General features: G+C 50.3%; 1 protein-coding gene across 2 annotated transcripts in view; it reads left to right on the plus strand.

The window, feature by feature from the left end:
• Positions 1-2070: 2070 nt before the first annotated feature.
• Positions 2071-21433, plus strand: part of GPSM1 (G protein signaling modulator 1) — a 65508-nt gene continuing 46145 nt past the window's right edge. The window contains exon 1 of one of the 2 annotated variants that reach the window (XM_056505310.1): positions 2071-2190. In XM_056505310.1, the coding sequence (XP_056361285.1) occupies positions 2132-2190 (59 nt within the window). In that variant the 5' untranslated portion in view covers positions 2071-2131. The remainder of the gene's footprint in view (positions 2191-21433) is intronic. The other variant, XM_056505311.1, reaches the window with a different exon arrangement.

Here is a 21433-nt window from a genome sequence, read left to right on the forward strand (position 1 = left end):
TCTAATTGCTTCAGGTCCTTCCCAACACATGACACAATGTGCACACAGGTCACCAGAGGAATTAGTGGCATTTCTGAAGTGCTGGGGTTTCTTTCTCTCTCTACTCTTATAATTTTCATGTTTTATTGCAGCTGAGCATTGGATCTGAGTTGTGGCTGAGGTCCAAGTCTTTGCAGGGAGCTTCTTGGCATGAACATGTAGGGTTAACCAAACCCAACCCACAGCAAAGTAATTGAATTATTTCATCTAATGAATTTGAATCTATTGTGACCTATTTGCCACTTGTACAAGAAGAAAGAGGAGCTGAGTTTGTCAGATGATAAATTATCCATTGCAAATTCATGAGTTTGAAGGCCAGAGGGGACCATTATGCTCATCTCAGTCTGACCTCCTGCACAAGCCAGGCCCTGGGATTGACCGAGCGATTCCTGAGTCGTTAACGTGGGGGTGACCCACAGAGCTCAGTGCAACACCAGAATCTGGCTGGGGCCCAGACTGGAAGCTGGCCTCCTCCCTCCTTTCCCCTGCTCTGCTTTCCAGCATTGTTTCTCTGAAGGGCAATTCCTCTCTCTTCCCACACTCGCTGAATGCCAGCCCAGCGCTGGGGCCCAGCTCAGCTTGGCACCCCCAGCCTGGGGCTGAGGAAGGGCTGCAGCAGCAGCACAGGCTGGGTTTCACCTTTTGCACTCATGTCCTTGTCTGGAAGAGGGGGCAGCCATGGACAAACACCCCCTCTGAAGTGCCAGAATCTCTTAGGGCTGAGCAGTCCCACGTTTCCATGGCTTGTGAAAAGCTGCTTTGCACCAGGATGTTTGCTGCTGTCAGTGAAACCACAAACCTGGATAAAAACTGGCTGCTGTGAGGCACAGTGCCCCAGCCTGCTCCTTCCTGAGCAGTGGCTGGTTACTCAGGGGTGCAGGGGGGTTCCTTTTTTTTGGGATAATAAGGCAGCCAGGACAGCACCACACCTCTGTGGGCGAGGAGACAGCTCTCAGCAGGATGGTTTCAGCTGTCTCTGCTGTGGTTTATCTACAGAATTGAGACTATTCCTAAGCTGAGGCACAGACACAAGTTTGTTTATGGGGTTTTGTTTTGAATTTAAATTCTCAATCAATTAGCTCTTGGGAAAGACATTTTTGTGGTTTGCTAGTGGGGTGTTATTGATGATGTTCTTTCCTGAGCAGGATCTGGATTCACTCCTGAGAGGGGATTTGAGCAGATCCCCAGGGTGAAACAGGCAGTAAGTAGGCTCTGGATTCCCACCAGCCACAGGGTTCTGTGTGTGCAGAGTAAGATGCTGGAACCCAGGGAAAGCCAGAGTTTACAGCTGTGTTTATTTGGGGGTGGGTCTGGGATGCTCTGGGGGTGGGTCTGGGATTAAATGACATTTAATTTGCTGATGCTGGGTAAGTGGCCCTAACTTTCAGCCAGGTTTCTTCTGAGTGATCAACTTTCTGACTTTTCCAGGAGCATCTCAAGCCTTGGAGAGCAGGGGGAGCTGGATGCAGTGTTTGAAGATGACTTGCATCCTTCTCTAGGTGTCTGGGTGGAAATAAATATTTAATGCCCCAAGTTTCAACAGGGCATAGTTAACTGAAAGAAGCTGCTGGGGGCTGGTGAGAAAATCTTTTTTTATGGGGGATTCCTCACTAGCAAAGAGTGCTGCCAGACTTTGCTCTGTGGCTGTGGCACAGCCCTGCTGAGCCAGCACAGCAAACACAGCCCTGCCAGGTCCTGCCTGGTCCCAGCTCTCGTCCTGGCTGCCTCCAGCTGCAGACACTTTCGAAGACAAAAGAGCTTTGGCCAAGCCAAAACCGAGACTCATTATGGTTTTCATCAGCTCCACCTGGGCAGAAACCAGCGATAACTGCAGGTGTGGTGCTCGCACCTCGCCGCGTGCCTGGGGCCGCTCTCAGGTGCCACCGGGGATGTCACAGAGGGATGTCACCAGGGAATGTCACCGGGGATGCCGCGCCCGGGGCTGCGCTCCCGTCCCGCGGCGGGAGGGAGGGAGGCAGGCCGGGTGACATCAGCCGGAGGAGGGGCCTGCCCGCGAGTTTCTTTGCTCGGTGCATCACTTCCCGGCGCTGCCATACTCCGCTGCCCGCTCCCCGGCGCGGGGCCGGCGCCCATGGCGAGCCCGCCGGGCGGGGACAGCCCCGGCTCCGCCGCACGGCGCTTCTACTGCAGGTGAGCGGGACCGGGGGGAGCCAGCCCGGAGCTGCGCCCGGCAGCGAGCCCGTGGAGCCCTGGGGACAACCCTGGGGACAGCCCCAGTGCTCGGGGACAGCCACCGATCCTTGGGGACAGCCCTGGTCCTTGTGCACAGCCCCCATCCGTGGGGACAGCCCTGGGGACAGCCGCGGTCCTTGGGGACAGCCCCGGTGGTCGGGGACAGCCCCAATCCTTGGGGACAACCCCAATCCTTGGGAACAGCCTTGGGGACAGCCCCGGTCCTTGGGGACAGCCCTGGTCCTTGTGCACAGCCCCCATCCGTGGGGACAGCCCTGGGGACAGCCGCGGTCCTTGGGGACAGCCCCGGTGGTCGGGGACAGCCCCAATCCTTGGGGACAGCCCCAATCCTTGGGGACAGCCTTGGGGACAGCCCCGGTCCTTGTGCACAGCCCCCATCCCTGGGGACAGCCCGGCCCCGCAGCTCCGCCCGTGCCCGGCGGCCGGGAGCGCAGCGGAGGCTCGGCAGGAGGCAGCGCTCGTTCCCGGGAATCCAGGAGCTGTTGCATGGGTGGGGATCCAGCGAGAGGAGCGGGAAGGACGCGGAGCTCCCTCGGCGGGGCAGCTGCGGGTGCTGGCACCGGCGATGCTCCGCTGCATCCCTGGCGCTGCCGGAGCCAGCGGCTGCTCCGCTCCACGAGGGTGATGCTCGGAGCTGGGCATTCGCATGGGAGGCTCCTGATCGCACTGCAGAGACTTCCAGTCTCAGCTTTAAAACTGGGCGCTACAGGAATTCACACAGGGCTGGGGAAAAAAAAAATAAAAATAGCTCCAGACTGTTTGGTGTTCTAGGCAATGCCCATTCACTTCGTTTAGATCAAAACTGGAAAAGAGTAAACCCAAAGAGGACTAAAGGAGTGACTTTGAGGCCTTAAAGCGTTGTTCATGCTGCTCACCATCGTGTTTTATCTCTCCTCTAGCAGCCTGAAGTGGAGGTGATGCAGTAACTGGACTAGAGGGCTAAAGAAACACTTCAAGCATTCTTGGGCATGGGATACAGTAGCTTTTCATCAATTCTCTTCGCATGCTCTGCAGTAATTAGCACAGCAGCTAGTGGGCTGTTTGCTTTAATGAGTGTTGGTTCATTAGGGAGGGCAGCAGGTGTTTCTTGGTTTTGTTGCGTTGTAGAGCAACTCCAGGGGAAAAGGAGGCAGCAGAGTTAATGTCAGTGCTCTGCCTGCTCTGGGGAGCTAGAGCTGGGGAGAAACCTGCTGGATTTTAACCAGACTTGGGCTGCTTCTTTCTTTCTCTTTGTTTTTCTTGGTAACTTTTTGGTGACTTTTGCAAAGGAAATTTTAATGGGAGGCTGCTTATCACAGAAGTGTGCCTGCACATGAACACTGCTCCCAGCTGCTGGGGAAGAGAAATGGGAAGCGTTTTCCTGTGACTTATCTGGGTGGCTCTGGCAGGACATGTGGTTTTAAAAAAGTCTCTGCTGTGCCTTTTAGGCCTTGAAAGCAGATGCTGGTGGAGCCTCTGTCCCTAGTGCTCTGCAAGATCGGTGGTAACTTAGTTTCTTCCTTAATTTCACTTTTGTGGCAGTGCAGAAACTTGAGGGTGAATTCAGAGCCTCTGACTGGTGTGACTGTGAAACCTCACGTGGCTGGGACTAAAAATCCAGTACCTGGTACTGGGTCTAGTATATAGGGTTTTCTTTTTGCCTGGGAGTGTTAATTGAGGTGTAAGAGCTGCAGAAGGTTCCTGTGCAGGCAGGGAGTGCCAGACCCCTTATCTGGGGAGCTGGGGGAAGTATTTTCCTTCAAGGAAACAGGGGTGGGTGGGGAGAAACATGTCAAAAAGGAAAGTGTTTATTCATTTTAGTACGTCCTATAGTGGTTCCCTAAATTCAGCCCCTCCTAGACAAAGGATGTGCTCTGTTGTGCTGGCAGCAAATAATCCGTGTGCTGACTGGGCCAAACATCTCCATTTACAGAGGCTGGAGTCAAACTTTTGCTACAGCAGTCATACATCACAAACCAGGGTGTTTGTGCCCCTGTGCAGCTCTGTGTCTCTGCATTTGCTCACCTTTCTGATGCCATTTGCTGCACAGAGCTGTGAAGTTTCAGGGAGGGCTTGTTGGAAGTTGTGACTCTCCAAGGCTGGTGTATCTGTGTTGGGATTTGTTGGAATTGTCCAGTTCTGTGGTTGTGCTCTCAAATTTGAGCTGGCCAAGTTCTGTGTGAGCCTGAGTTACTGCTTTACCTTCCATGGGGTTTTGGGCTGGTAATAATTTAAGTGCAGTAATTCAGCTGTGTGCCACTTCTGAGGACTTTTTGGGCAGAAGAGGGAATATTTTGGGCAGAATTGTGAAATACCTGCTGTCAGCTGCTCTTCTCCACTGCTGCAGGTGATATAACTTGCCCTTTGGAGGTGGCTGGCTGATTTTGAAGGTCTAGGAAGCACCAAATGCATCAATGGTTCCCTTGGACTGTGCAGAGTGACAAGCTCATGCTGGGGACAAGTCCACCATGGCCCAGAGAGCTCCCCTGGGCTTGGCCCCTTGCTTTTAAAAGGCCACTCTGGAGATTTCTGGGTCTGGGAGGGAAACATGGACATGTCTTAGGGAAACCCTCACTGAACTGCACTGACATCATGGAGATGTTATTGATCCCACACAGAAAGAACTTTAGATAATGCTGCAGTCAGTCCAGAAATGCATTAATCTAGCCTGAGAACTCAGATGAAAGCACACCTTGTTTATCCCTTTCCCTTCCCTTGCTCTCCTTCTCCTGCAGTTTCTGTTTTCCAAAGCACTCCTGGCTTTTGTGATGTTTACAAACTTCCCTTGATTGTGTCACAAACAGTCCCCATCTCGCTCATTAGTGCCGCCAGGGCGAGGACCTGACCTGAATGTGCATCGGGCAATTAGAGAGTGCTCTGAGAGAGGAGGCTCCTTCCTCCTCCTGATGGGAAAAGGGGGATGGAGGCACTGCTGGCCTTCTGACATGGGAGGCAGCAGGAGAGGGCACAGCTCAGCCTGGTGACTGAGGCAGAATAAACTGAGGTTTGCAAAGCAAACTGGGGAGAAAATCCACGACTGGGGTGAACCTCTGTCCTGGTTTTGTGTGTACACAAGGGATAACAGTACCATGAAATACTTCTGTATTTTACCTAGTTCTTGTAAAGTAAACTCGTACAGCTTTTGAATCTGGACTTTATACAAGGCAAACAGGTATTTTCTTTCCAAGAGGTATTTAATTATATCTGCCTGAGGTGAAAATTAGCACCAGCAGCAGTGCTGGGTTTGGAAAAGTGCAATCAGCTTCCTCTGAGGGATTGGGAAAGGGCTCAGGTGCACTACCAGAGAGCTGGGACTGACCATTTGGTCTCTGTTTACAGATTAAACTTGAAATTGCCTATTACATTTCTGAATGCTGGTTCAGAGGTTTCTGAAATATTCTGATTTTTCTTCTGTTGGCAGTCTCCATCAGGCAGAAGGATGTGTAAAACAGGACAAACATTTCTAAAATAACTGTGCTGCATAATAGCTGGCCTGAACAAAAATTATATGATAGCTTAGCAGGCAGTGTTGGCTTTGTTGACATCTGTTTTGGGATGTTTTGAACTTCTCACTTGTACTTTCAGCACTGGTGAGTCATGTGGTCACCCCAAAGTGGAGCCAAGCAGGACATTGAGTGTCCACCTCAGCAGGGAGAGGGATCCTTCTGGGCAGACCTGGGACTTGGTGCTTTGCAGGTGTCCCCAGGATTTTGGGCATCCTTTTTGATTTTTCTGTGTTTCAGCTCATGGGATGTGGAGAGAGAAGCTCTGTCCCTGCTCCCTCTGGTCTCCCATGGGACAGGGCTGTGATCCTGCTTTGCCTCTGCCCTGTAGTGCTGCTGCAATGCAAACACTTCTCCTCAGGGCAGTAATTGGACTCTGTGCACAGGTAACTGGAGCTGAGGTGATGCTCTGCCTCCTCCCTGTGCTGACTTGCACATCACTGGTTCAGGTTCTGCTGGTTGTGCCTCTCCTGAGGTGAGAACAATCCCTCTGGATGCTTTATCCCCAAATCCTGTGCCATGTGTGGGGTGTTTGTGCCAAGCAGACAAGAAAGAGAACGTTGAGCCTTGGCCACGTGTTTGTGGTTATTTGAAGTTTGTCTCTGAGTCAACTGAAGTCAAATCAGTTTGTGACTCAGCTGTGGCCTGAGGACACCCCTCAAAGCCAATTTCCTGCCAGATAAATGTTAATAATCACACCAGAGCTGGGTCTGGAGGCAGCTGTGACCCTTCCCACCTGGAATGTTGGCTGTGAGGAGGGAGCTGTGCTGCCCAGAGCTGCCTGCTGCACTGGATGCTCCTCTCCTGGGAAAGGGTCTCCAGGAGCTCATGGCCAGCAGGAGAGCAGGGACACTGAAAGGGTTCCTGTAAGCAGGAGATTGTTTGGTGTTTGGATCACAGTGCAGTGATTTTGTTCACTCCATGAGTGATGGGTCCTGTTCTGGCTCCAGGTCCTGTCACAGCTTTGGTTGGTGTCTGCAGCATGTGCTGCTTATGGCACAGGAAAATCCTGTGTGTGATTAATTTCTGTTTTCCTGGAGGATATTAGGCCAATTAGGGATCTGCTGTCTCTTATTTTCAAAGTTAGGGGAAGCAGTGCCTGTTACACCAAAGGATGAAAACGTGTGATGAAAGCTGAGAAACTGATTTGTTATAGAAGAGTGATTTTTTTAAAATCCTTTTTGGATCTTCCTCTCTTGAGCCAAGTGCAGCTGGACCATGACTACTCTGGGGACAGGAACTGCACTGCACATTTCCCTTGGCATTCCCTTCCTCCAGCCCAGTGATGAGTGTCCCAGACTTTGGATTTTTTTCCTGATACATTACATAAACCACAGGGGAAAGCCTTGCCTTGGTGGTGCCTTGAGGATGAGCAAAGTCATAGCCAGAAGCAGAAAGGCTTAAAATTGGAAATGCTGATAGAAGTCTGGGGAATCAACTTCTCACTGATCCAGGCCTCAGGCTTTGAGGGAGAGTCTGTGGGAGGCAGATAGGGATTTTCTTCATGGGCTGGCAGTGATGGAATGGCTTAGTTTGTTAAAGGAAGTTCATGAGGATGGAAGATCCTGCCTGGATTCAAAGCTGTGTGGGGTGTGTGTGTGTCCCCATTAAAGCAGGGGTGTCCTGAGGGGTGACATTCCCACCTCTGCTTCTCTGGCTTGGAGCTGGAGTGAGGGCAGGTGGGACAAGGGGTCCCTGCAGGTGCTCCCCCTGCCCTGAGCCTGGCCTGTGACCTGGATCTGGGACTGCCCCCTTCACCTGTCCTGGTTTAACACCTGCCCAGGACACAGCTTTGTCACTGCTCTCTTCAGTTCGAGCTCCCCACAAGGCAAATGCTGCTCTGTCCCAAGCCCCATCTCCCCAGCTCTCCTGTTCCTGTTTCCCCTCTCTGCTCTCCTGCCTACTCCCCAGCACACCAGACTTGCTGTTACTGGAGAACATAAACTGCATTTTTGTTGTGGTATGTTGATTTCTTGCTGCCTCATGTTTTTGCACTTGAGGCAGTGTCCAAATCTGCTTGAAGAACAGGTTTGAGCTCTGTCAGGTCTCACACTGCAAGAAGCCACAAGCAGCAAGTTTCTGGAATTGGAGAGATGGATTTTACTTAACTCTTGATGCTGTTCTGCTTGAAGAGTAATTTTATCTCCAAATTGCTCTCAGGTGTATCTGGAGCTGTGTCCCATCCCAGTCCTGCTCTCTGTGGCCCTTGGATCAGCCAGCCCAGCTTCCAGAATTCCACTTCCCTCTTATAAAATCCTTTGCCAACCAAACCCAGATTCCTCCTGGTCTGGGCACACAGGCTGAATATCCCAACCACAAAATGAGGCTGCTGAATTCTGGGCCTGGGCTATTTATATTGTCAGTGGGAAAGCTTTTCCTTGACCGAGCTGCTCCCTCCCTAAAGATACTTTTAATTAAATGTTATTTGACAGATCTGACTTTCTAATTGGCTTAGATTTAACTGGAATAAATGGGATTTTTTTTTTCCACTGAAAGCTGAAGAAAGTAGGAGTGATTTTGTTGGAAGGTTATTTGCATTCAGAGTCGTGTCCATCTGTTGTTTAATGTAATAAGCTGATGGAGTGGAAAAAAAGAAAAAAAGCCAAAACCCCCCCCCACAACCAGAAAGTCACCATCCCTGCCAGTGCTTGATGAGTAGAAGGCAAAAGGGACACGGCTGCCTTAGCTCTGGAGCTCTCTAAACAATGCCCAGCAATGTTATGCAACTGCCTGGGGAAGGAAGTGAAAAATTATCATTACAGTGCAGTTTCAAGGGCAATATTAAATGAGCAATTTGCAGCACGGCTCTGCACTTAAGTGACTTAACTCACTTCTCCTGAGATAAAATTAACAGGGCTGGTTAAGGACAATAGCCATGACCTCTGCTCCCTTCAGAACTGAATCTGAGAGCCTTCAAAGTGGGCAGCCAAACCCCAGCCAGGGTCATGGCCTGATCCTGGGGGTGCCTGGGGCATCCCTGTCCCACTGAAACCTGGAAAAGGGGGACTAGCAGCTGCTCAAGCACCTCACTGATATCAGCCCTTCCTTATTTCAGTGGAAGGGACAAGAAAACCTTCTGCAAGGGCCTGGACACTGGAGCAGCAAGAAAGCCCTGAATGAATGGTTTGGAAAGCAGTGCTGCTGTCTGTTCAGTACCTTCAGAGTGGGTAGGAGACAATAGCTTAAAAATCTATTCCCAGTTTACTTCCAGCAAGAGGATTTTGCCTGAGGGTGCTGGGCACTGGAACCACAAGTGTTTCTTTTCTGACTCTGAGATTAGACAGGATCTGTCTGAAGAAGCTTCACCTTCTGTTGTGAATCAGTAGCTCTGTGCAGCTGCTACCCCTGGAGGGATTTTTGCAAGAGGAATATTGGATTGTCTTGGCTCCCCTCAAGCTTTTCTGTTACTCTTTGCTCTCACACCCTCTGGAGCAGCCAGAGGGGGCTCCTCACTGGGAGAGAGGGGCTAATGCAAGAGAAAGACCAGAAAAAGGACTTAAATGGAGAAAACACTAATAACATAGCTCAGTGTAAGAGCAATTTCATGTTCCACCTGGGAACAGATGTGTCTTGGAAGCTGCTTTTAAAAATGCATGGGCAGGACTGGAGCTGTCAGTTCAGTCTGCAGCTGGCTCTGAGCTGCACAAGGTGACTGCAGGAGGCAGCTCTGGGCTCACAGGGCTCCTTTCCTGCCCCGGGACCCTGCCCTGCTCCCCTCACACCTCCTGAGAATGGGAGCCCTTTGGGTGCTGAGCATGCAGGTCCAGCATGGCTCTGGGATGGGGTTTGGGACAGATTCCTTGATCTGCAGCCTCTCCCTGGGAGGATTGCAGCAGACTCAGCACAAGGAGAGCAGCTTTGCCATAGGGCAACACAAATCATTGATAATGGTGCTGAGTTCCCCAGGGCAGCCCCACCCCAGTGCTCCCTGTGTGTGCTGGGCTTTCTCCAGGCCTTCACTAACAGCTGCACAAATGTGCATTGCAGGTGGGACAGAGGGCTTTGCTCTGCCCAGTGCCTTGTCCAGTTCTGTCTCCAGGACTTCCTTGACCCTGCTGTGACTTTGCAGAGCACTGGGCAGTGTTTGCTCTGGGGGGTGTCACAGCAGGTGCCATCTGAATGTTCACCCGTGCCTGGGGTGCCTCCTTGGGCACTTTGGTGTGAATTGCTGCATTTTCCTGTGCTCTGGAGCAGCTTCAGCCCAAATTAAGTTAGTTGTGGGACAAGTTTCTTGTGTGTTCCATGCTGCAGGTTTTGCACTCCATCTGTGGAATATCTGTTCATGCCTGAGGAGAGCTGGGAAGTGCTGATTAATATTCATCTCTCTGGGGCTATCTGTTAATTACTGTTATTCATGGTTTGTATGATGGTGCTGAGTGGATCCTGGCAGGGTTGCATCCGTTCCAGGGTTTCAGAGTGCATGGTAAACATCAGTATTTTATTGCAGCTTTTCTGGGAAATACTGTTCCTGTTTTCAAGGCTGGGAAATTGCATTGCCTTCAGGGTGGAAGAGAATAGAGGTGGTAAAACTGGGAGCTGAATGTCCTGACTCCCACTCCTTTCCTTCAGCACTTCCTCACCCACGTCAGAGTGAGGGTAATTGTGCTAATTGTGAATGGGGACCTTGGCTTTGTCCTTCACTGAGCCCTGCTGGGCAGTGCAGCACTGGTGTCACACGAAATCACAGTGGCTCTGCTGCTCTAAAAGGGAGCAGAAAGTTGTTCAGGAGGGAGTTCCCAGTTGAGTTCCAGGCTCTGCCCGTTTTTACAAGGTGTGCCTTGCAAAGGGAACTCTGCAAACCACAGGAGCAGGAGCAGCCTGGGTGGCCCAGTGAGGAGCCCAGTGCCAGGGGCTGGCTGGAAGAAAGCAGAACAGCTCTGAGTGCTCCAGTGACTCCACGAGTTCCCTGGCTTTGAGAAGAGAGCAGTTAATTTAAAAAGGAGAGAGGGACACGGAGCAATTTTCCCTGTCAGAAAATCCTGCAAGTTAAATTGTGTGAGTGAGTGGAGCTGCCCTGCCTTGGGGGTGGCTGTCTTTTGGGGTATGGTGAAAGATGGAGAGAAGAACACACATCTGTAGTTACAGTCAGGCAGGGAGGGTTTGGGATGGGCAGGAGCTGCCAGGGCTTTGAGGAGGGTCCTGTCCTCACTGTCCTTGTGCACTCACCATATCCCAGCTGGTGCTGCAGCAGCAGCAGCCCCTTTTTTTAGCAGCTGCCTGCAGAGATTTGTATGGAGGAAATGCTCTGGGGATTGGATCTTGCTGCAAAACACAGAGGCCATCAGATTCAGCTTGTTTATCAGCCAAGCCTCCTGCAGCATGAAGGCAGGAATACAAACCACCAGCGACTCTCAAATGAAAATGCTGAGTTTCCTAAGGCATGGGTGCTTCTCTTTCTCCCCTGACAAACAAGCCCTTGTGATTTGCAGCTTGGGAGGCCCAGGGGCCAACATCTCCTGGTGCCTGAGTGGAGACTTGCACCCATAAAAGCAGCTGAATGTCCTGGAATTGTGATACTCCACGTGTACCTCCAGGCATTTCCTGCCCTCGAGTTCAGCTGAGTGTCTGAGCTCCTGCATGGGTCTAAATAATAAAACATATGAGTTCACTGAGATGTGCCCAGAATTTTAAGGCCACAGCCCTTGGCCAGTTCTTGTATGAATTGCTTCCATCAGGGCAGCAATCCAGGAAACTGCGAGCACGAGCTGCTTGGCTGATGGAATTCTGTGGTTTGGTGCTTTCCTGGGTAAAGGCAGGAGAAAGGAAAGCTGCTGTTTTCTGGGGGTTCATCCCTTTTGTGTGCCCTGGTCCACAGGGAGATTTTGCTCAGGTATCTGAGGAGTTAATAATGAAATGACTGAAAGTACCCACGTTTTCCTCTGCTGTTCTGAAGAAAAGAAAAACTCACTCTGCAATATATTCTCTTCAATAAAACCATCCTTTGGCACCAGTGTTTTTGGCAGAGAATTGTCATCAGCTGTGCCAGTGAGTGACCACTTGGCAGAGGGGACCAGCAGTGGATCTGTCACGTAAGGATGAGGAGTGAGCAGAGAAAAATGTTGTGTTCCCTGCACTGAGCAAGGTGATTCTCCTGTGGTGGAAATCCCTTCCTGAATGGTGCTGGGTGAGGTTCCCCTGGTGTGAGTCAGGAATTCCCCTCAGGTTTTCTGGGGGAAAAAACCTCTGTTTTGTGGAGCTCCATGTGGGGAGGGCAGAGCTCACCTGACCAGGGCAGCTGTGTGAGCAGCAGCTAGGAAAGGAGAAAGGGGAAAGGGAAGGGGAAGAAGGAAAGGAAAGGGAAGGGAAGGGAAGGGAAGGGAAGGGGAAAGAAGGAAAGGAAAGGGAAGGGGAAAGAAGGAAAGGAAAGGGAAGGGGAAAGAAGGAAAGGAAAGGGAAGGTGAAAGAAGGAAAGGAAAGGGAAGGGAAGGGGAAAGAAGGAAAGGGAAGGGGAAAAAAGGAAAGGGAAGGGGAAAGAAGGAAAGGGAAGGGGGAAGAAGGAAAGGAAAGGGGAAGGAGGAAAGGAAAGGAAAGGCTTTGCAGACCTGGCTCCAAACAGAACTGAGTCATTTGTCGAGGCTGACGCTCTCGAGCTGCTTGCCTGAGGCTGGCATGGCTCAGGCAGGAGAGTGAGACTGCAGCCATCCAGATACACACAGAGGAGAGAAAAGTAACAGCTCCCAGCATGTGACTGGAATGGAAGTGAAAAAAAACCCATATTCCCCAATTAAAGCCATGTGTGTTGGTGGATGGAGCTGCTCCCAAAAGGTTCCTGCAGGCTGTGTGTGCAGCAGTAATGCAGCCACTCTGACATTCCCTGGATTAGAGCAGGCAGGATCCTCCAGCATACGGAATCCCTGTGAGAACAGAGCTGTTCTGCATGGCAGCAGCTCCCCCAGCCCACCACCCTTGGGGTTAAGGAAGAGCTGTCTTGTCAGCTGTCTCCTCCCCATCCCTGCTCCTGAAGCACATTTTCCATGCAGCCTGGTGCTGTGCCATGTGTTTTTTTCACTGCTGGATGATGATGATGTCTCTGTGCAGGAGCAGAGATTTTCTTTTTCTGCAGACATGCATAATTCAGTTGTCAGGATAAATGGGCTCCCTGGATTTGGGCATGTGTGTGAGCCTGATGCTGGATCCTCCCTTCTCTCACCAGTGTGAGGCAGGAGGGGAGCAGGGAATTCTCCCAGAGCTCCAGAGCAGCAGCCTGTGGTCTGTAAACTCATTGCAATACCTGTGAAGTTGCATGAAGGATCTAAATTAAACCCAAAATAGGCCTGTGGGGAGGAGCATTCTCTCTGTATTTGGGAAGACTTTAGGAAACAGGATGTTCATACAAACTCCTCCTGTGGAAGAACAGGACCAGAACCCACTTCACCCATAAAAGATGTGATCCATGTGACAAACTCTTCTCAAAATATGTTTGCTGCTGTTTACCTGTGATTGAGCTGCACTAATGCCACAGTGTCAGAGCCAAACTGCTGTGGTGTGTGGGGAGCAGCAGGACTTGCCTCCCTGTGCTTGATTTTTCCAGGGTGGATGTTTTCCATGGAGCCATTTTGGGACAGAAGTGCTGAAAATCTGGGGAGATGCTGTAGAGGAGTGAGTCCCAGAGTGCTGTGGGAGAAGGGAAAGCAGCCTACAGGATGCTGGAGGGTTCCCTGCAGAGGCAGCAGCACCCAGCACAGTGCCAGACAGCGAGGCTGCTCTCATGGAGGAGAGGAATTCTCACCTCACATGGAGCTGTGGGGCTTTCTGGGAATCCTGCCATGCTCACATTTGGGGCTTGCACAGTAATCTCATGGGATGCACTGATTTTTTTCACAGTGCTGTGGAGCTCCCTGAAGTACTTTTGGTGCTCATCTGCTGGGTTTGGGTTTGCACTGAGGAGCTGGAGGAGCAGTTTTAGAGGTGCTGGTGAGGGTTGCAGTGGACACCTGGCTGATCTTTGAGCTCCTGGGGAGCTCTTCCCTTTCAGACAGATGTGGAACCATCTATACAAAATCCAGAGGGATGTGTAACAGCCAGGGAGAAGAGCAGTGTCCAGTGTGAGCTCTTGTTCTATTGGCCTTTTAAACCCATGAGTGTCTGATTTTTGGCACCCCTGGTATTTTCAGGGAGAGCACAACAATGCCTTAAACAGCTCTCTGAGCAGGAGACAGCTGCAGAAGAACAATGTGAAATTGGTGCAGTCTGCTGTGCTGCAGCTTTGCCAGCAGCAGTCTGTCCTGGTGGCTGTTGGTGCTTCAGCCCTGGCAGGAGCTCTGTGTGCCCTCTGTGACCCCAGAGAGCCTTTGTGCCTCCCTCTGCTTTGGGCACTCAGGGAGGGACTGTCACAGGCTCTCCCTGCCATGATTTACCCTCTTCACAGGCTTTACCAGGTGGTCATTTGAAAAAGAAGTTGCTGCATGTCACTGGATTTGTCTGGTTCCTGCTATTGGCTCTTCAGCAAGGAAGAGGAGCCAGGTTTGTGCTGGCTCTGTCACTCAGGTCCCATCCAAACCCCTCTCAGGTGCAGGTGCTGGTGCTGCAGAGCATCCTCAGTGCTCTCTTGGTGAGCTGGGATGGCTCAGCACCTCCCTGGCTCAGAGCCTGGCCCAGGCTCAGGCTGTGAGCTTTCTGCTGGATCCCCAGGGCCCCTCTCTCTTGGACTGAAACCCTTGGCTCAGGGCTGGTGGGAGCAGATGAGACAGGAAGGGAACAGACCCAAACTGGCTGGAGGCTGCTGAGGAGTCAGTGTGAGAGGCTGTGGTGTGAACTTTGTCGTGGTTTCCTTTTCTGCTGCATCACAGATGATCCCATTGCCCTGAGCAGGGGCTGTGGGTGGGAAGGAGGTGACACAGGGCAGTGTGAGCATCCTCCAGCTGCTGCAGGAGCTTTGGGATGAGCTGGGACAAGAGTCTGGGACGGGCAGAGGTGGCTCCTTTGGCTTAGTTGCAGTGCAGTCCCTGGTTTCTGGGGCTTGGCAGCACCTTTTCCACACACAGTTTTTTCCTGCTGCAAGCCCATGCTCTGAGGCAGGCTGGGAGAGGAAGGAGAAGTGGGGGCTGCAGCTGGAGGGGTTTCCAGGCAGCTTGAATGCAGAATAGACTGGGGCCTGTGGGAAAACAAGCCTTGCTTTCACTTGAGATTGTGCAGGAAAGGAAAGCTCACCCAGCCCATGCAGCTGCCCAGAACAACTGGGACGATTGTGCTGGTGGCACTTGAGGAGCTGAGCTTGACCCTGCCAGCAGCTGGGGGTGGCAGGACCCTGGGGCAGCAACTGGGGCAGGTTGGGATGGTTTCAGTCCCAGCTGTCCTGGCTCTGGTCCTGAGCTGCTCCCTGCACTGGCACTGCAGTGTGGAGCTCCCCTGGGATCCACGAGGACACAGCAGCCAGGCTGCTCCCATGGGAGCTGGCTGAGCCCCCGCTGGGTGTTCTGGCACAGCTGTAGAGAGGAGATATTGTACATCTCTCATTTATGGTTCTTCTGAATTTGGAAAGTACCCCCCAAACCAGGACTTGCCCATTTTCAGTATTAAGTTTGACCAAATGAGCTCCTCTATGCTGGTGGGTAATAGAAGCTGAATGGCATAAATAAAATAGGTAATAAATAAAATTATAGTTTTCATTGGGTGGCTGTTGTTGAGGCAATTACTTGTTTTTCTAATATATGTAGTAATTGTGACCTGCTGGATTCTGCAGTAAGTTTGTTTAAATCACAGCATATTTTTTAATGAGAGATTTGTTGACCCAATTGCCAAAGAAAGTTTGTAATGAAAAGTCTCTCAGCCTGCATGTCCTCTCCTGCTCTCTGGCTGCTGGAAGTGACTGAAGGAAATAGCACTTCAGTGCTGCTGAAATCATCCCCAGAGTGCTGTTTAATGGCAGTTTGATGGATTAACCTCATTAAAGGTGCTAGTGTTGTACAGGAAAGCAAAATACTCTTGGAAAACTCAGGAAGCTTCCTTCATTGTGCTGAGCTCATTCCCAGCCTCCTCTGTGACAAAATAGAAATGTCTAAACCCCATCCTGGTGCAGGTGCTGGCTTGCCTGGTGCTCTGCAGGGCACATTTCAGGGGTCAGGTGCTGCAGGAACGACACAAATGTTGGGTTTTGTGTTTCTGGGAAGGAAAGAGCATCCTCAGGCATCAGCATCATGACTCCACTTGTGTTTGGCAAGCTGGTGCTCCTGGCCTCTACATTTATTTCTCTTTTCCTCAGATGGCAGCTGGTGCTTGGGTTTATGCCCTGCTGATGAGCTGTGCAAAGAATTCTGTTCCAGGCTCATTTCTCTTCTTGAAAGTGAATTCTCCTGCACAGTTCTCCTTCAGAGAGTTTGATCAGTTCATACACTTGGTGGATTCATAGTAATTTTTTTTTTCCATTTGGGAGTCAGAACATGTTTTAATGAATTAATTTTCAAATTGATATCTCCTTAATCATCACTTCCTCAGACCCTGCAAAGTATTTGCATCTTATAATTTAAGTGCTTTGAAACTGGCTATCAAGTGAAACTGTTAACCAGGCTGAGATGAAATTCACATTTGCACCTTAATCTCGTCTGAGCATTTTCAAGTGCTGGAAGTTAATTACATCCATGGTAGTCCTTTGATACTTGAGTAATTTTGGAGCACAATGACTTAAATTTGTGCTCATTGACTGTTAGAAATTTTACTCCTCAGCTGACACAGAAAATTTTCCTTGTGCTCTCTGCTCTTCCTGTGGGTCCAGCTGGATTTGAGGGCAGCATTTGGGTCATGGATTCAATGTAATTATTGCCATTTACTGAGAGCCAAACCTTCCAGATGTGGATCAGGTTTCTGCAGGTCAAGGATATCTTCAGCTCCTGGAGTTGGTTTTTTGGTTTTTTTTGGCATCTTTGGTGGTTGTTTGGCATCATGCTGAGCTGTGTGAGCATCCCTGGATGGATGGAGGGTGCTGCACCCCATTCCTGATGCAGCAGAGGGAGGGGCTGTGGCAGCCAGGGCTCCTGGGTTCCTTTCCCTTCTCTACAGCAGACCCACAGCAAGGCATAACTTCCTTCCAGATCCTCAGCTGCCTTTTTGAAACATGGGGAAGTTGCTGCCCTCACACCTCTGCAAAATAATTTGGAGTCCTTAGGTTGAATTTTCTGCACCTACCAGCTCAGCATCAAAAGCTGCTTCATAAAATGCTCTGAACACAGCAAATAACTCCCATCTGTCCTCTGCTCTGCCTTCCCCACGGATCAAAGCCACAGAGGTTGTGTAAGCAGGGGAATGCTGGATGACTTTTGCTTTCCAGCAGGCAGTGGGGAGTTTGAATTTGGATTTCTGACAAGGACTCAGCTTGTTGGAGCCATTCCCCATTGAAATGGGGTCTTATTCAGCACTGCTAATAAGAGGGTAAAGGCAGCTAAATACAGCTGTCTTCCTCAGTGTCATTTGGGATTTATTAGCAAATATGCAGTGGAATTGAATCCCTTGTAAGTACTCTGCAGCTAATGGTAGATAGCAATTAGCTGAAATGACTACTGTGGAGCACTGATGCTGCATCAGTGAGGGGACAGAAAATCTGGAGCCAGCACACAGACCCAGCAGCTTCCAGAATTCCCTGGAGTTTTTTCCCTCTGGATTTTCTGTTTCATGCCCTTAGCAAAAGACTGCAGTGAAAATTGCTCGGTCTGGGTAATCCCCAGAGCTCCAGCTTGAGCAAACACTTCCCCAGCAGCACTGAGTGTGTGTGGATAGTATTATTTTTAATTATGGATATCATTATTTTCAGCTCAGAGGTCATGGAAAGGACTCACTGCAGTGTTCCTACCAGTGGGAACCTCCTCCCCTGCAGATGTGAAGGGATCTGGCCCAGATGCTTGGAACCAGTTCAGGACTGGGGAGCACTGGGTGCAGCATTCATGGTTTCATCTCTGACCTTTCCATCTCCAAACTCAAAGAGGTTTTGTTTCCTTCCCCTCACTAACGAGGTGAGGTGTAGGTCAGGGTGTCCCAGGGGTTCTGCCCTTTGGCTGGAGGGGAACCAGCTCCTGTGTGCTGCCTTCCAGCTTCCAAAAATGGTTTGAATCAGGCTAATTTCATGTATATCTTGATTAATTTGTCACCCTCCCTGGCAGCCTGTGTTTGAGCCAGAAACCTGCTTGTCAGGAGGGGATTGCTGCTGGGGATGGGGTGGGTGGGGGGTGAGGGGCTCTGCTGGCCACCTTCCACCAGCTCTGGATTTGGGAGTGAGATAATTGAGAATTTTCATTATTCTCCTGCCAGGTTGCTGCTGGGTGTGTTGATGATGATGATGGAGAGGAGCAGTGTGGATAAGAGGGACTGAATGCTGGATTGGTGCAGTGGCAAGGAAATGGTATTTAAGGGTAGGAAGTTGAAATCTGTATTTAAGAGCAAGTAATGGGATTTCTTAAAGATTGGAGCTCATTTGGGAGCAGGTGAGAGAGGGAGGCAGGTGTGGAGAGCTGGACCCTGCCTGGGGCAGGGAAAACGGGGAAAACTGCCCAAAACCCCTGGGGAGAGTGGCCTGAGGCTAAATGGGAATAAATTCACTGTGAATAAATGGGCTGTGCCTCAGGAGGATCTGGAACAGCTTTCCTCAGGTAGGGAAGCAAAGGAAAATACTCAGAGTGCTCCCCATCAGTGGAGGGGCCACATCCCAGGGTCTGAAGCCACCTGGAGCTGGTGGTTCAGAGCCATCAGCTCAGGTACAGGAGCCCTGCAGGGCTGGGAAGGAAATTGCTAAAGGGAAATAATTCCCAGCTTGATTGACTGGCAGCACACCCTTCAAGAAAGTAATTATTTAAATGCATATTTAGTTCGTTAAGCCAGTGAATATGCATTTACACTGAGCACCTGGTAAATCTGATCCTTTTTTGGTTCTGAAGAAATGTTTAATTGCCCATCACCAGTGCTCTGGAATTAGATTTATTTTTGTACAAAACCTAATCAGATTGCAAGTAAGATGCTAAAATCTGTTGCTTCACTACCTCATATCAGTAGAAATACTAAAGGCGACTTTTTTACTACTCTTGGTGGTTTTGATGGTTTTTTTTCTGCCTTACCTTCTGTCTGAACACTTGGAGTTTTGAACTACACAAGGTCTAATTGGGAATGAGTTTTGCAATCGCCCCCACTAACATGAATCAAAATCTATAAATACCTTTCTTTTTCCCTTTTCTCCTTTTTTTTGAAGGCAGTTTCACCTTGCAGGCAGGCAGGGTTTCTCTTGCCCTGTGCTGTCTGCAGCAGTTAAGGCAGCAGACAGCTGACCCCAGGCTCTGTCTGGTGGCACAATAATTATTTTCTGTGTACTCTGATGGAGTTGTTGTCAGCAGTGACAGGTTGCTGTGAGCAAGGCAGTCCTGAGCAGGGTTTTGGGAGGTCTGAGTGTGATGTTCCCACTCTGGGGACCTCATCATCACCCAATTATGATATCCTGATTAAAGTGTTTGACAGCAGTCCTGGTGGTCTTTGATAATGGCACTGGTGGCACCTTGTGCTGTTCCCTTTATTTCTCACAGTGTCCTTGGCTTCCCCAGAACTCCTGGGACTGTCTCTGCCTTCTCCAAATTGCTGAAAACATTTAATATATGTAAGAATCTTTGTATTTTACCTTTTCCAGAGGCCCTTTTTGCTGTGGAGTTCTTTGAACAGGCTTGCAAAAGGCAATCTGTGCTCCAGCTCCTCATTAGCTGCTGCCTGACAGTGATGGGTGACCCTGGGAATTCTCCTTCAAGGCTGCTCCTCCCGTTTTTCTCAGCTATTTCTGCCTTCACATCAGTTATCCTTTAAAGAAAAACTTGAGGAGGAGGGAGGGAGGCCCTGCCCACGCTGGGTTGGGAAGAGGTTTCCTGTCACTGCACGGTGGAGTGTGACCCTTTCCTGCTTTGGGAGTGTGAGAAGCAGCATCCATTCCTGGCCTGGACACTGGCAGGTGTCACACTGATGGGGACCAAAAAAAGCAGCTCCCAGGGGCAGGTGGGTTTTAGGAGTGGGTTGTGTCTCTGTTAACAACTGCATTTTTTGCTACTATTATTATAATTATAATTATAATTATTATTATATTTGTAATTATAATTATTATTAATAATAATAATAATAATAATAATAATATATATATATATCCTCATTTATTGTCCAAGGCAGCGAAGGCTTGGCAGAGCAGGGTGCAGGGAAAAGCCTCCTGTCCCTTCCCCTTGTTTGCTCAGGTCCCAGTCCCAGCAGTGATGTTAATTAGACAAGGCAGACACTCTGCAGAGCAGCCTGTTCAAGGACAAACAGATTTTAATTAAGGGCTGTGTGCACTGGCAGGTCGTGTCAGTGCCTTGTGCCTGGGCAGGCACTGTGGGAGCACCAGGAGAGCAGCCACAGAGTGGGAGTGGGCACAGAGTGGGCACAGAGTTCACCTTGGGATATATCAGATGTGGTCCCACCTTGCAATGGGCACCTGGGTTTTGTTGCTGTGGGGATGGGAACCTTCACTTCAAGCTCTTAAAATCCCCCAAGAAGTTCCACACAAGCTGTACAGCAATGCCGTGAATTTTGGAAATTGGTCTCCACCCCAGTTTTTTTTGGACTGTTTACAGCTGGTGAACTCAATTTCTCAAAGACAACCTGGATATTGGACAGAGTTTTGTTTGGGTTGAAATTCGAGCTCAAGTTAGTTTGCTTTTGTCTCTGCCACCTTCTAACTGGAATCCAGCATTGACTCCAGTGGCAGTGGCTCATTCCTGCATTTCAGGTCCTCTCAAGTTTCATCCCCACTAAGCTGCTGAAGTTAATCCTGCTGATTTGAGTGCAAGATGTTTCTGGTCTTTCTTCAGTCCCAAAGCTCCTTTGGGATGTATCAGCAGAGACTGGTCAATACCTGATGATGATGCAGGATCCACAAACCATGGACGTACCTTGAAATTCTGGTGGGATCCCCAGGCAGAAACTCATTAATTTTCATATTGTCTAGCAAGAGGATAAGCAGAGAGAATTTAAATGTTTTTAATCTTAATATTTTTATTCCTGCTATCAAACAGAAGCTGAGGCAGAGACAAATGCTGCACTGGCACCACAAGCAGCTTTCTTGTGTAAATAAAATAGCCACTCAAATGTGGGCTTTGCTTTGGAATGAAATGTTTGTGTGGGAGTTTGGGGTGGGAGCTGCTTCACAGCCCCCCCTCCCTCCTGTTACCTGGTGGCTTTGGGGACAAAGGAGCAGCAAGGCAGGAGAGCTCACAGGTGTGTCTGGAGGGAGGGTTTAAAACCAGGTCTTATGCTGTTTTTATTTTGTTTGAGCAGTTCTCGTGGCTGTCCTGCTTTGGGGATGCCAAGTTTGGAACCACAGGGAGCCAGCCCTGCAGGGAGCTGGCCAGGGAAATGGGCTCAGGTTTCAGGCACTGGGGAGCTGCTCCTGCAGGGCTGGCTGTGTGTGCTGCAGCTGAGACAGCACCCTGCTGTGTGTGGGGAACAGGTGTCAGGGATGGTGTTTCCTTCGTGGAGCTGCTGTGGGAGCTCACCTGAGCTGTGGGAGCACACCTGGAGCTGTGTGTGCACACCTGGAGCTGTGGGGGCACACCTGGAGCTGTGTGAGCTCACCTGAGCTGTGGGGGCTCACCTGGAGCTGGTGTGTGCACACCTGGAGCTGTGTGTGCACACCTGGAGCTGGTGGGAGCACACCTGGAGCTGTGTGTGCACACCTGGAGCTGTGTGTGCACACCTGGAGCTGTGTGTGC

The sequence above is a fragment of the Oenanthe melanoleuca genome, chromosome 17 (assembly GCF_029582105.1).
Source record: "Oenanthe melanoleuca isolate GR-GAL-2019-014 chromosome 17, OMel1.0, whole genome shotgun sequence".
Lineage (NCBI taxonomy): Eukaryota > Metazoa > Chordata > Aves > Passeriformes > Muscicapidae > Oenanthe > Oenanthe melanoleuca.